The sequence below is a fragment of the Diorhabda sublineata genome, chromosome 5, assembly GCF_026230105.1.
Source record: "Diorhabda sublineata isolate icDioSubl1.1 chromosome 5, icDioSubl1.1, whole genome shotgun sequence".
Lineage (NCBI taxonomy): Eukaryota > Metazoa > Arthropoda > Insecta > Coleoptera > Chrysomelidae > Diorhabda > Diorhabda sublineata.
The window spans coordinates 31256362-31271915 of record NC_079478.1 but is presented as its reverse complement, the minus strand read 5'-3'; the positions used below and the strand labels follow the sequence as shown (position 1 = coordinate 31271915).

General features: G+C 32.8%; 1 protein-coding gene across 1 annotated transcript; it reads right to left on the bottom strand.

Annotated features, from left to right (window-relative positions):
- Positions 1 to 4326: 4326 nt before the first annotated feature.
- On the bottom strand, positions 4327 to 10980 carry LOC130444713 (coiled-coil domain-containing protein 40). The gene is made up of 7 exons (XM_056779989.1): positions 9939 to 10980; positions 9796 to 9851; positions 9541 to 9737; positions 7217 to 7628; positions 6727 to 6966; positions 5385 to 5507; positions 4327 to 4818 (listed from the first exon to the last, which is right to left on the bottom strand). Exons 1-7 carry the CDS (start codon positions 10978 to 10980, stop codon positions 4327 to 4329), a joined length of 2562 nt encoding a protein of 853 aa, XP_056635967.1.
- Positions 10981 to 15554: the final 4574 nt, after the last annotated feature.

Below are 15554 nucleotides of genomic sequence, written 5' to 3'. Positions count from 1 at the left end.
AGCTGTGGGCAACTACGGAAATACAAAATTTTTCAATAGATTACTGGAGGAATAAATTTTCAAAGGTCGACACAAATTCATTACGGTTAGTTCCCGATAACCTTGTGACGTTTTCTCTGTACATTTTGGATAAATAGGATAGTTGATGAGTTTCTTAAAGTTACAGAAAACAGTTCACATTATCGGGTAAGTATATGCTACGTCTACTTGATACTGATGAAAAGCTCACTTAAAAAAATTCAAAACGACTGTTTTCCAACGGTATCTCACACGAAGGCTCACCATCAAACTCCAGAAACAAAATTACAATCGAAATAATGGACTCGTGAAAACAAAAACCATTTTTCGTGCCATTGAGGTGATGGCCACAGTATTTAGGTATTTCAATGGATGATTATTCAGTAAAAAAGGACAGAAAACAATCGTATTTGTTTGTAGAAAGAGCAAAGTGCCATGTATCTGAAAATTCGTACGCTATTGTTGCAGAAAAATTATTCAGACTGAGTCACGATGTACAACCTCATCCGCCAAATTCTGTGAATCTAACTTTCTTCCGTTAATTATTTGTTTACTCACATAAAATATTGGATTGAGACAAACGCAGCTTGAGGCAACTTCTGTGTTATATTTCGGTTCACTAAGAGTATACGTTTTCAAGAAGAATGTGCTGAGAATAGTATTCCACTGTAGTATTGAAACACATTGATACTATGTTGGATTTGAAAATTTTGCTCTCATAATAATTTCTTGAAATACTAAGTGCATGTCAGGATCGTGGGATGAAGTGTGGTGGAGAAATTTATCAATATAGTGCCTATCACATATTTTTCAAGAAATTTCCGGTTTTTACAAAAAAATATGAACACCAAAAACATATCTCAAGCTGCAGATGTTCATTAAATTGCTTTTACTCACAATTTTTATTCATATTTTGGAGTAGAAAACTACAGAAGAAACTCTACTTAAAAGCAAAAGAAAACAAATAATATGTTTCGACTGGATTGAATTGCTAAATAAATGCACTGAATAGAAAAAATATATACTTGGATTTTAACAACAAACTCTCATTTTCAGAGCGCTGCTAGCAATCGTTGCAGTTTGTTAGTGTGCTAGTATGTTAATACGAGGTATGACAAAACTAGCGCTGCTACAGAAAAATTATGCATGCACCAAAATTTAGCTATTATCAGCCTAAAGTGTACTGTAACGTTTTCACTGCTTACAGCTTGCATTACTTATGGTGTTATAAAAATTATAAAAAAACCTACCTACATCTTATTGTAAATAATTTTGTCATATTATCTTTGAGTAGAAATATTTACATATCATATTTCATACCTCTTTTGTAGTTTTGTATGTTTTTGTTGGTGACATACCAGGCTCCTAGAATTTAAGTTATTTAGCACTGTTTAATTTGTCCTTTTCTTGAACTCTTTTTATATAAACAAATAGAATGTTTGGTTTATTTTCTTTTGAGGTTTAGTCTTGGTCTAAAGGACGCAAGCATTATTCGAAAATTGCCAGACGTGATATAACTGGTGGCAGAATTATGTTGCTTGTAAAAGCCAAGTTGCTTCCCCTTAGAAGGTTATAGCCACATCTAGTAACTGTTCACGAATTAAGTTATTCGTGCAGTATTTTGTAAATTTTGCGGATATTGATTTTTGGTTGTTTTGATGGGTGATTTGTCAACTGGTGCTTTTGAAATTGAGCTATTGTTGCACCTGGCTGGATTATCGTCATGACGTGTGACCCGATTTTGCTCAAGAATTCTGCTGTTAACTTCACTCATACTTTTTTTTGACTATCAACCGATGCGTGATATTTCCGAAGAAAAATTTGACGATTGGCGAGATAGTTACCTTGTTCTTTTTGGTCAGCGACAGTGGTAGCGCTAAGATCAATTTCTCCAGAAATTTTTGAAAACCGGGATTTAGCCGGCCGGAGTCTTCCGTCGATTTCTAATATTCTGGAATATTAAATTGTTAATTGACATTCAAAAAGAAGTAGATATAAGTTCCCTTCGTTGAAAAGGAAAGTAAGAACCTTTTTCTTGTAAAAGCAGAAATATTTCTAATTACTGTCTTATGAACCAGGTTAGGCTCCAAATAATAGACTTCTTTTTATTGCATTCAGGAACGGTCAAAAAATTGAGTTATAAATTATTTCTTTTAATATTCTATAAATTGTATGATTGTATTTTTTAAATTTTTCTTTTTAATTTAACTAGGGACCTAGTTTTGGACATAGGACCTTTATTGGGGTTTAAAACTTAGACGACCTTAATTTGGGTTTAACGTCAAACTTTGACTCGTGGAACTACCCAGTCGGGGACAATTAACAGAACGAACTTCTTTAATTCCTGACCATATTCCACGGATATGGTCCTGTTTGTATTCTCCTGACGAGAAGGGAGTCTCATGTGTGGTTAAAGGTCAGATCAACTCTTATTAGTTTTTTTGTAAAATTTATTTCATTATTTCCTGTTTTCCTGTAAACCAAAACTCATATTTTGCGGGTAACTTTTTTTAACCTGTTTTTTTTATAATTTCAAATATAAATCTTCGTATCTTATTTTCAACAAGTAGTTTTATTTGGAACTTGAAAGCAACCAAATTTCTGTACATATTAAACACCGCAAAATCTTGCAATGAACCCTGACAACACACATTAACATGATAAGCTCAGTCGGAACCCAAAATGTGACTTTTTAGATTACAGTACTCTTTCTATTACGATGTCTCTCATATCTGTAAAAAAAAACAGTGTAGCCGTTGCCCTCGTTTGTATAGGGCATATTTTTTGTTTTGTAATAAAAATGATCGATGTGGAAATAAAGCAAAGCATGTTTGTGCATTTTCACTCAAATCCTGGAATAACTTCACATGAAGCTCATAATTTATTGAGGCAAGTGTATGGCAATGAATGTGTGTCATGTCCACGTGTTTTTGAGGGGGTTACGTGTTTTCGAGAAGTTTACATTTGAATCGCCGTTTCATATAAGAATGAACAGAAAAAATGTGTGGCAAATTGTACATTAAAATTTCAACGTGAGAAAAGTGTGAGTGAGGAAAGTGTGTGCAAAATTGGTGCCTTATTCCGCACTGTCCGTCAAGAGGTTTCTAGCCAAGTACAACATCTTAATGTTAGTTAAACAGGATCTTGAATCGTGCGATTCCTACCTCTTTCTTATCGTCAAACCTGCATTGAAAGGAATAAGATTTGAGTATGTTCAAGCTATGGAAGAAAAAGTGGCACGCCTCCTAACAGAACTAGGTTAACACTTGGATTAATAAATACTATTTCAAATTGATCGTAAACAGATCTGCTCTTGTTCACTTTAAAAACAAACGGAACGGAAATATTAACAATATATTTGGGGAATGTTACTTGACGCTAAACTCATCTGTTGACTTTGGAATAGAAATATACTGGCTCCTAGGAAGAGACTGCACAATTTCAAAAAACTGTTTCTCTGCAAACAAATATTCAGAAGCGTCTGGACATATGGTATACAGATTTAGGAAATTATATTCAAATGATACAAAGTTTACAAAAACAAAAAACATTCAAGTTATCCAGCTACTCGACAATGCCAATTTAGTGACAAGTCTCAAGATGATCAAGTCATTTGAGTTACTGAGCTAGTTCAAACGACGGTGTTAATTAAAATCAAAATATTGTAGAAATATACCGTTACAGAGACACTAATGTATATCAATGAGAAAGACCTAAACATTAAAGAATTTCCACAATACACAAGTGAGATCAAATGAAAATCGCTTATTTACCCTTTCAGGTAATGATAACATAGAGGATCGGAGTTAATCGCGCGTTTTCTCTGACATTGACATTGTGTAATGAAGAATAACAGAAAATAGTCTAATTCTAGAAGAACTGCGGAAAAAATAGGCTAAAATTTACGAAACAAATACGTTAAACAGAGAAAACTATATATTTGTAGCATCAGATATTCGATTTGGAAACGCTGCTTGGGTTTCAGTAATAGTTTCAGTTTGTCATTCTATTTGGAAACGCCTATAATTCTGAATCAATTATATTCATTCATCTGAATATATATAAGTTCTGACTGATTAACTGATTTATCATCACTTAGCTCAACCTAACAAAGGTACAATCATGAAATTTGCACATTAAATTTCTTTTAAAACATAACCTCTCAATAATAAAGGATTTTTAGACAACAGTTGGTGTAATATATGAGTCGAAATTACTCAGAAAGCTATTGCTCTAGGTTTAGGGTAGATAATGAGAAACAAAATTTGATTAGTGCATAAATGTATTACTTGTATTCTATAATGAGAACTACGTATATATAGATCCTTGAACTATTCCCAAACTGTTATATAATCTATTCAGAACAGTTATCTTCGAAGGAAAATCCCTTGTTATGTATTCTAATATTTTCATCAACTTCTTATTTTGATTTTTTTGATACTTATATTCATTTATCAGATCATCTTCATCATTATATTTTAAATGTGGTTTTTGTTGTTTGACTATCTGCTTGTACATAACTGCTCGTCGTTGCTTTAGGAGGAGTATTTCAAATTTGAATTGTCTGTTCGTTTTGGCTGATTCTAATTGATTTTGTAGGTGTAGTACCCGATTTTCTCTATCGCTCCTACCCTTAATTGTATCTTGCAAATTTCTTTCAGCTTCTAGTATTTGTTGTTGTACTGATAAGATCGATTTTTTAATTGTTTCTGTTTCATTATCTGACTGTTTAATTTGGTTCCTTATGTTATCTATTTTTTTAAGAATATTCATCCGCATTTTACTACCTGGGATTCTTTTCTAAAAAAATTAACAATCTTTTTTAATTTATTAATGACAAACTGTATTCTTGAAAAAATACATATATATGTAGGAAATTTATGGAAAGCATTCAATTCAATAAATCTAACCAACTAAATATGAAATTAGTCAGTTGCATGATAGGCACATATAAATACTCGCACTTCAAAATGCCACTGACGGAGAAATCACAATAATTAATATGTGTTATGTATTACGACATGTTTTTCTTATGAAAGAGTTTGAGTTTCAGAGAGAGAAAAGAAGGAGGGTGTGTTTTGTTGAAGATATAATGGTAGTAGCTCATAAATAAGGAATGACATAGATATGTTATTCAAAGAAAAAAAAATTACTTGATTGAGTCAAAAAAAGTGGAGAATGAAAGGACTGGAAGATCATGTTGAGAATATTAATCGCAATGACTATGAATAAGTGAAAGAAATAATTTGTGAATAACTGAGGTATGAGGCTTGGACCACTAATTGTAATTAATAATAAATTTATTAATTATTGAATTATAATAAAATGTTTGATTACAACAATATGTTGAACAAAACGTTACTTACCATTGCAGCATCTTTCGATTCTTTTGCTTCTGATACGAAAAATATTGATTCTCTCCTAGATATACAATGCTTGAGGTTGCAGAGTAGCTTTTCCTGTACTTTTTTGAGCTCAGAATATATTACCTGCATATGGAAAACCAGGAAGATAATAAAAAGAAAAAATGAGTCAAGAGACTCCTTACTACAACTCTGATTGTAAAGCAACAAATTGTGAGTTGATTTATTTGCATAATAATTAAAACTAAATGTTCACGATATTTTATTATTTTACTATCATTCATTACATAAAATAACCAAGAAGTATGTAAAAAGGGAAGAACTTAATTTCACGAGCGGCTTGTAACAAAAGAAATGTTTGGATACATCAGTCTTATTTCTCAAAAATTGACATCATAAATGACATGGGTCTGTTTCCATAACATGCTAAGAAAACGACTTATTTTATCAGAAAATGTATATCAATGTTATCAACATTTAAGAGCATCTCTAAGTCCAAAATATATATCACTAATAGCAAGGTTATATATTTTTTGTTTGATGAAATTTTTATGTAAATAGACAAAGAAAATCATAAATACATGAGAATCTGATTCCTATGTTCAATTATCTTAGTATGTGCATGTTAATGTAAATATGTAACAAGGAATGTCGATATTACGATGTTTCACATTTATTGACATGGACGTAGAAAAAAGAAACTCTGATCTACTCATTTCCAATCTGCTCATGTGAGTTTCATTTGAACGTCACGATAAGTTTTTTCTCCACTTTTCTAGTGAGTATTGGGAATGTGTGACACTCGCTTATATTTTTCCTTCATTGGGTTTTTCACTATGAGATAAGTTGTTGTTTGAATTGAGAAATGAGTGAAAAAATGTTAGATTTTCAGCTATCGCACGAATACTTTACCATCTGATCAATTTATATTCGCAATTTTCTTAAAATTAGATACGGATATACTGATTTGTTTACAGTTCATTGCTGATAGGATAGATGAATACAATAGTGACAGCCGTAAGAGACGGTCGTGTGATTACGTTTCGTGCGTTGTCTCTGTCTGTATTGAATGTTTGTTTTGTTTTGACTTGACTTGTTTTCAATTTTCGTTTCGGTCCAACATCTTATAGGTGCGCTAATATATGTGTTGTTTCACTAAAACTGACCTTCAATGCTCACATTTTCTGTAGCACTTTCAGTATTTGACAGAAACTCCTCGTATAGTTAATATTATATATAATAATATATAATAGATATATATAAAAAACAAAGACAGGCAGCGAAAGCTGTTTCGTTTATGTAAAATCATGATTCGCTGCATGATAATGATTTTTTAAATACTTACATTCAATCTGTGAATTTGTATTTTCAAATTACTTGTATCTCCTCCAGCTCCTTTTTCATTCTTGATATCCAAATACGTATTCCTAGCTTCTTGGAATTTTTTCTCCCATTCCAATCCTTCTCTATTTGTTTCTATCAAATTTTTACTTAGAACTAATTTTTCTTCTTCCGCTTGTGCTATTTCAGCCTCTAGCTCTAGTAACTGCAGTTCTGAGTCTTTTAATTTCGATTCGTATTGGCTCTAAAAAATTTGAATGCGAACATATAAATATTCCATACTTAAAGATTGGTTGCGCAATTCGTATATAGCGTTTTGCTCAAACTTCGTCTTCGTGTGATAAAACCAATAGATCCACATTAGTTGCACAAACTATTGATAAAATGACAACCAATAGCAATTAGAAGCTGTCATGATAACCAAACTGTTGAATGGACTAATGCGTTTGAAGTAAAACAATTTTAACCAAATAAATATTTACGAATTAATATACCTGCAACAAAGTAGTAGTTTTATCCAAAGTTGTCTTTTTGTTTCGGGTTTTGAAGACGTATTCAGATAATACTTTTGATTTAGTAGAGAGAGCATCGATTGCATTCGACACTTTTTTCTCATTTTGTCTTATTTGTTGAATTTCATCATCGATTCTCATATTCTTTTGTTCCAAAATCAGTACTTCCTTCTTCCTCAAATTGATGTTATGAATTTGTTGCTGTCGTTCACCAGATACAATGAGAATATTATTTTGTTCACGAAGCCAAAATAACTGTAGTTTCTTAATAGATTCTTGTGTATCGTCTATTGCTTTGTTGAGCTCAACAATCCTCAAATCTGATTTCGAACCTAATTCAACATTTCGTGAAGCTGTCAACCTCTCTAATTGAATTGTTTTTGCCGCAAATGTCCTGAGGAATATGGAAATTTAAATAATGAATGTATCACAGGATAAAACTTCCAAAATAACCCAAGCCGAAAGAACCTTTTTGATAGTATGATGAAACTTCAAAATATGATAGAGTGATACTAACATGACTTTAGATATTAAATCTACTACCCATATGAACCTAAAAAAATAGACTTATTTGGAGGGGACGTATACAAGCGCGGAGGACGCGAAGGACACCTCTACTACCACCGAATAAATGCTAATATTGGAAAGCTACAAGGTACTCAACGAGTTTCGGAATAGTAGTAGTTGATATGTCAGATAACTGTTATGTAGGTTCAGTGGCAATACAATTGCTGATAACCTAGCCATGCTAGAAAACCAAAACCTACAATTGAGACCCCTAATTAACACATTACGGAGCCCATTAAGCTACGGTAGATATGATACTGCAGTTATGATAGATACTGAATACACTGTTTACACCACCACTACACCATAACTCATAATTACACTGTCTGACGCGCGTTTAGATAACTAAGTTATTGTTTTCAGAGACTGAAGGTAAACAAACAGTGTATTTAGTATGAATATCACCAAAGGTTCTAGAAATTTCAACTTAGTTATCATAGAATCTTCTTGGGTAAACAGACACCTCAGGGTAGGGGACGAAAATATTGTAGCTAACTAACATACATCCTCTGCCGCGCTCAAGTTATTTTCAACACTCAGTGTAAAATTCTAGTGGAAGATCCTTGCTTTCAAGCTAGCCATTGTTATAAATGGTATTAATAAGAGGGTGGGTCAAAAATAAATCGGAATTTTGCTTTAAAAAATTCATTCTCTGTCACTTTCTACTCACTTATGCCACATCTCGGAAAGCTTTCGGATGCTTTCTTCGTAAAAACCTTCCGGCTTGTAACGGAAATATTCGCACACGAAGGATTCTATCTTCGTATTGCTTTAATGAACCAAATAAATAATAGTTGTATGGTGACAAATCGAGACTATAAGGAAAGTGTTTCCAGTGTTTCCCATTCCAATTTGTTGAACGTTTCCATAACAAGCGGTATGCGATCTGGCTTTATAGAATATCGCGTTGTTTTTATCTATTTGTTAGGAGGTTATGTTGTTAAGAAAGAGAAAATCAACCACAATTACTCTTCTCATGTCCTAACACACGTTACACATTGATACATTACAACTTTACCATTGATAGTGTAACATTCGCTGTAGCTGGTACGTCTTCATATTTTTTTCTCTTCCCCATAAACTCTTCAGAACATAGTATTGTACCCAAGTATCGTCTGTGATGAATATTAAGTCCTCTTGAAACCGCCGCAAGAGACGCGTGCACCAGCATGAGAATTGAAAATTTCTGCTCAAAATTCACATGTCCTGACTTCCATCTGACTGAAATTTTGCAGTAACAGAGTCGCTCAAGAATTATTTGCTCAATACTACCTACGCTGATATCAAATTCTTCGGCCATATTGCATATAGTATGTGGTCTATCAAAATGAGTTTTTATACAGCGCATGTAGCAAGTTTCCAACTACTTATACTATTTATACACTTTAGTCTTGGAGAGGCCCTCATCCCCGCAGATTTCACTTTATCTTCAACCAACAAACGAGTAATGATGCGTTGCGCAACAAATACTTGTACATCCTTCTTGCTCATGGGCCTAGCTGTGCTCCAGACTTCGTAATAGACCAGTCCATCCACTTCTACCATCACGAGCTTTTATTCGAAAATTCCGGTTTACATTTGAACGGCCCTTTTAATGCTGTTGCATTGAGTTCAATTTCATGAATTCACTCTGTGAACTTAAAATGAGAAATGGAGAATTCCATCACTTGTTGGCATATTTGGTGAAAAAATTCAAAATTCGAGTTGCCCTTAAAAAATGGTTCAAATATGCTACTCACTTCTGTAGTTTTCTATATCGGAACTCGTATTTCTCCTTCTGAGATTTCACTTGACCTGCTTCCTTTTCCAATTTATCCAATTGCATACATAAATCATTGTACTTGAAATTAAGGTTTTCATTATGAATCTTTTGCTCTTCAGAATCTGCTACAACACTCGCGTGTCTGTTTTCAACCTCCATTAATATCGTATTTATCTGAAGAATTAATTGAACAATTATTCATCCTAATTTTAAAAAAATACTAATAACCTACCTCCTGTTTTTTATGCTGCATTGCGGCTAATGTAGTTTCTACTTTTTTTCGTGACGCTTCATGTGTGATTTTATTTTGAATAATCTCCAATATTTCTTTTTCAATTGATTGTTTTCTCAGAAAATGATCGTTAATTTCCTTACAGATTCTATCTTGTTGTATTTGTTTTGGCTTGACCTCCTGTTTCACTTCTTCTAGTCCTGATTCAGTTTCTTGCATAACGCGTTGCAAGTCAAACAGCTTACTCTCTATTTCGATCCTCTTCGATTTTTCTTCAACTAATTGACTAGTTATATTCTTAATGTCCAGGTCTGCTCTATTTTTCAAGTGTACTAATTTTTCGTTCTCTTCCAATTCCAGTTTACATAATTTTTTAGTTCCTATAGTTTCCATTTTCAGAGCCCGGTATTTCTCATTCAATTTATTGAGGTTTCCAGAGACTTCGTCTAAGATTTTAGATCTAGCACCTACAGCGTTATAAGCTGCTTTCCATGATAACATCAAACACTTGTATTCAGTTTGTCTAGCTACGATGTTAGTGTTCTCTGTTATTACGAATTCTTCTAATTTATCCAATTCACTCTGTTTGGTGCTCACTTGTAAATGTATTTGTTCTAATTCCGCTTCATGCTTCCATAATTCCTTTTCAAGAGTATGGAGCATGTAGTCCTGTCGTATCTTTTGCTTATTGAGTTGCTCGTCGTCTTTTCTAGCTTTCTCCAAAATTCTTCTATTCACGTTTAGTTGTGTTTCAAATTTACTTCCATAACGTAAGAGATGATTATTCAAATCCGTTACAGCTTTTGTTTCAGCTTGAAGCTCTTTATTAACTTTCTCAGATTGGAACAGTTTATTCTCGATCTCCTTCAGAACTTTTTTATTTTCTATCAAATTATTCTCCTCTTTCTGTTGTTCCAATTCTTTGAGCTTAATATCGTTTATCAACGTTTCAAGTTGATTGTGTTGCTTACATACCATTTGCTGCATCTCATACGTTCTTTCTCCTACAGCTTCAATTTCTTTGTTTTTGTAAGTAATATCTTGCTCTATTACAAAAATGTCTTCTTTTGCACGATCTATTTGAGAAAGTAAATACTCTTTAAGGGCTTCTTGGAACTGAGCTAATAATGGATGCTCTGGTTCTAGAACAGCTTTAGATAAATCTGTGTCATCTTTAGTATCCATTATCTGATAAATATCTTTATTACAACTGTTTAAAAAAATACTTCTTCGGTAGGTTTTACAAAAAAATGTAAAAAATTACTGACATTAAACTGACAGATAATATCTTGGATCAAATCTCTTAAATATGAATTATTTGACAACGTATTGACAGAAATCTCTTTAACAGTCCCTTATATGTCGTTTCTTAGTTTCTCCAGATCATACGAGGGTAATTTTAAAAGTATGATCGGATCGCTTTCGGATCAATTCAAGCTTTACAACTTTTTGCCAGTCTCTAACTACACCGTTTATGGACGAGACACAACGGTGAGGTTCTTTGGCCCCTGTGGCAACTTTTATATAAAGAGAGTGCTAGCAATTGGAATAATGTTCCAGCCATAATGGAAAGTGTCATAAATGAAGGTAGAAACTCAGTGGTTTTCGAAGATATATTTGATTTAATTCTGACTTATGAGGCCGAAGTAGTCATATTTGAAAAAAACAGTAGTTCTGGTCACATTGAATAGTCGAATATAGATCCTTGAATATTTGTTGTAACAAGATTACAATCTTGGTGGAAATTGGACAACAGTATATAGTTACTAGTTTTAAATTTGGGGTGAATGATGGTGATTTCAGATTTATCACCAGAACCTTTGAAGTAACTCCTCCATTGCTTTAATGGTATGAGGCTTGAAAATTCGGTAAAGTGACACAATAATAAAATTTTTCGATGAAGTGGCCACTCCTCAGGTAATTTATCAAATATGGTTGCCATATATTACAAATAAATTACATTATGGTATTCCTTCAATTTCTGTTTGGATTTGAGCCGTTAAAGAAATTGGCTTACTCTCTTTTGCCAAATTACCATTTCTCCACATCCCGTCTACCTGCCACATATTATCTGCTCATCTCTTTGTCTCCTCCAGAAGTTGATTCTGAATTTCATATGTAGATATATTCTGTATTCATGAAAAATAAATCCCAGCGCACTTCATCGCCAGACCAAATTTTCAAATGTCTTTACTCTTCAATTGTCATTTCCACCATCTAGTCTCATATCAGGGATAAGTAACTTCATTCGTCTCCACTAGGGAATAATTCTCCAATTTGCCCTATAATATACTCTTTTCCAATGCTTTTTTCTGAACACTCCTCGTATATTCTGGGAATTGACTAAATTATTGATAAATATAATTTAATGCAACTGAATTATAACTATCAATTATATAGTTAATTCCTAGAATATACGAGGAGTGTTTATATAAACAAAAATGGAGAATTTTTTAAATCAAAAATAAACATGTTGAATTAATACAAATGTGATGTGGATTTCTCATAAAGAACAAATCAAAATAAAACAAGTCTATTAAATTTCCTATATATAATAGGGACGCATCATCCCGACAGCTGCAGGTGTATCACAAAATATCAACACCCTAACCTTTTATTGTTTCCAATCGTTCCAACTAAAAGGGGCCCCAATTGAGTTTCGCTATCAAAAAGTGATCAATTGACTTCCATCGACCCTATAAAATTTTTTCGAAAAATTACATCCGAGCACGCTCTATACCTCAACTATAAATGAAGGACGCAGCTGTAACATGTGCGGCTTTCTAATAGGAGAGCCTGGTTTAGTATTAGTCATGGCAGTAAGATCGATGGTGTTAATAGCGCCCTCTTTAATCAAGTATACAATACCATATGCATTCTGGCACCTTGTTGGGCCCGAATATAGACAGGTAAACAGAAATTATACAGTAACACACGTCGACTCTTCGATCCGTCTCTATTAAGGTCACAGAGGGTGGAGATACGAGAGGCTGTTGATGAGTTTTACTTGTTTATAGCAACGTTGGCGTGTTTTCCATATTCAAACGTTGATGCACGACTTTTTTTAAATTATTTGTTAAATATTCCTATCGAATCATCAGTAATTATATGCCGGAAAATCAGTAAATCATATTTAATAATGTGTAATAGGGTGTATACAGAAAATCATATATATAAAAACTATTTGTCAATCCCTTTATTTTTTCAAATCAGTAGTTTGTAGAATATAATATTTTTTACTAATTTGATATTTATTAAGTAACTTTTGGGAATATAACTAAAATGTCATACGAGGTTATTATATAATATAATAAACGTAGATATGGCTGTGGATGCAGCAAAAACTAGCAATTAAGTGTTGTAGGCAATAGATATTTGTATAACAAGAGAGGAAATTGCCACTTTTTCTCCTGAGGATGAAGTTCAAGGGAGGAAAAGGCAATCTACTCCCATGTTATACATAATATTTTAATACCTCTCTCAAATAAAATCATTTCTAAATAATTTATTTACGAGACTAACAAACAAAATGTATGTATTAGAATGCTAAAACTAATGAGTTGGTAAAGTATAGCTTACAGGCTCATTCTTGCATCTTACATATTTTTAATTTGTAGTAGATTCATATTTATACTAATATTGAACGTGCAATTTTCCGCAGTTGTTATTTGATCACCATCTAATTCAGTTTTCGTAATATTTTCATTATCAAAATGATTATACAGCTGGTATTACCCAGAAGTACTCGTTCTTGGCTAATTACAATCAATTTTATTAGCTTCCCATAGTTTGGTTTGAAATTTTGCAGATTGCTGCACATATATTTGAGTGATATTCGTAGATTTCTAACATGTATGTTGCTTTGAAGCAAGAATGTCTCTTCCAGTATTTGCAAGTAAACTTCTTCTGAAGCTTTGCCTGGTATAATTCATGACATTAGGCAGTTTTAAAAATTCTGCAATTTTTTAAGGAATTTTAGCAATAGTATCTTCTCCAACTTTTTGGTCTATAGGAGACAAATAAACGTCCATCCTAGGAAGTACGACTTTGCTCCCTACAGATCAGGTAATATATACTCCAGAAAAAGGTAGGCGGAACTAATTATATTTCGAATACAATCGCCACAAAGTCTGTGGTATTTTCTTCATCTTCCATTATCAGAAATAAAGGTAACAATTAATTTGGATATTGTTCATCCCCACACTTCATTGTTTTAAATTGCTTACGGTACAGGTCATTAAAAGCAAGGGGTCTCCATATTATATTTTAATTTAATCAAAAATGATAAGGGTCCAAAATTACTTTTGTAAAGAAGTACTCATTACCAATTTTTGTTACATTCAATGAGGGGTCAAAATCATTATCAGGAATGTTTCTTCCACACTTTTGTTCGGTTTTTTGGCTAAATTGACAGAAAAATGAGTGATACGGAACTGTTCAACGACTCAACTTTCCCCTGCTTCTACAAAGTAATGTCAACTTTCATTTGTTAAATTTCGTACGCCTTATTTAAATTTGTCATGACTAGTCTCTAATTCTATTAAAATTGCTTCACTTTTTTGTGATCATTATTTGTTTATTACGTTTCTATAATAAATAGTATGGAAGCAAAAGTTTCATGCTGCCAATGCAGGTTTTATCGAAAGAGTATCCAGGTTTAGGTAACTTGAAGGTACCAGAAGACAATGCTAGACTATATATTACAAAATTAACGCGAAATAAGATCTGAGAATTTAGTGGGTATTAAACTCTTACCACTTACCAGCTTTAGCTCTGATATTGTACCGTTCGATTTATATTTATTCAGATCTATGATGAAATTCTTGCTTGGGTAGAAGTTTAATTTAAGATGTTGGACTAGCCAATGCAGTATATTTGCACTTACTATATAGCCGATCGCTGCCCGACTATATAACCTTTTAAGCTCTGCATTCGTTCTTCTTCTCAATTCCGCTTGTTCCTCTTAGAAACCTATCAATCTTCCTCTCTCTATTTCTCCTGTTTTCCTCTTTCTCATTCATGACCCATATAACTCCGTAGGGTATATAACTTCCTGTGAATTCTTAGCTTCACTACCCTTGAAATATCTTCGGACCTAGGTAGGTTTCCTAGAGCTCCAACTATTTTATTATCTCTTGCCAATCTCTTGTCGAATTCGTTAATTCCGTACCTTTTATCAATTATTGTCGTTCCCAGGTATTCGAACTCTTGTACTATATCCAACTGGAATTTTTTGTTTCAGATGTGGCAAATTCATGCAATCCCAAAAAATGGTTTTGTCAAGGTTTCAAAGAGCTTGCTGAAGGTTTGGTTGTATTCATAGAATACGATGGATTATACTTCGAATATTAAGGCTTTCTTTTTGTTTCATTATTTGATGAATAAAGTTAACGTCGAAAAGTGATATAATTCATAAATATCTCTTATAATTTGTCGATTTTCACATATGTGATTAATGACCGTTTTCCATTTATTCAGTTGCTGCCATGGTTAGGAGAAATTAGGGACCGAGACTCCTCTAATATTTTGGATAGTATACATTCAATAATGTTAACTGGATGAGGGAATTTTTTTAAATATACAAAATGAATGATAAAAATCAAACATCGAATATTCTCTAGAAGCATATAAACTCAAGATTAACTTTATTTTCGTTAGATAAACGAAAAATATCCCTTTATATTAATAATATATGGCTTCACCTAATTAAGTTATCATGTTATAAGTGATTGTAACGAATCAGTCACTTGTTCCTACAA

Bases quoted from the DNA above. Each gene is read 5' to 3' on its own strand.
- LOC130444713 (XM_056779989.1), bottom strand. From the start codon at position 10,980: ATGGATACTAAAGATGACACAGATTTATCTAAAGCTGTTCTAGAACCA. The intron at 6,967-7,216 runs GTATATTAATTC...CAAATTTTTTAG, and splicing joins AAACTACTACTTTGTTGCAG to AGCCAATACGAATCGAAATT. The intron at 5,508-6,726 runs GTAAGTATTTAA...TTCCATATGCAG, and splicing joins TACAAATTCACAGATTGAAT to GTAATATATTCTGAGCTCAA.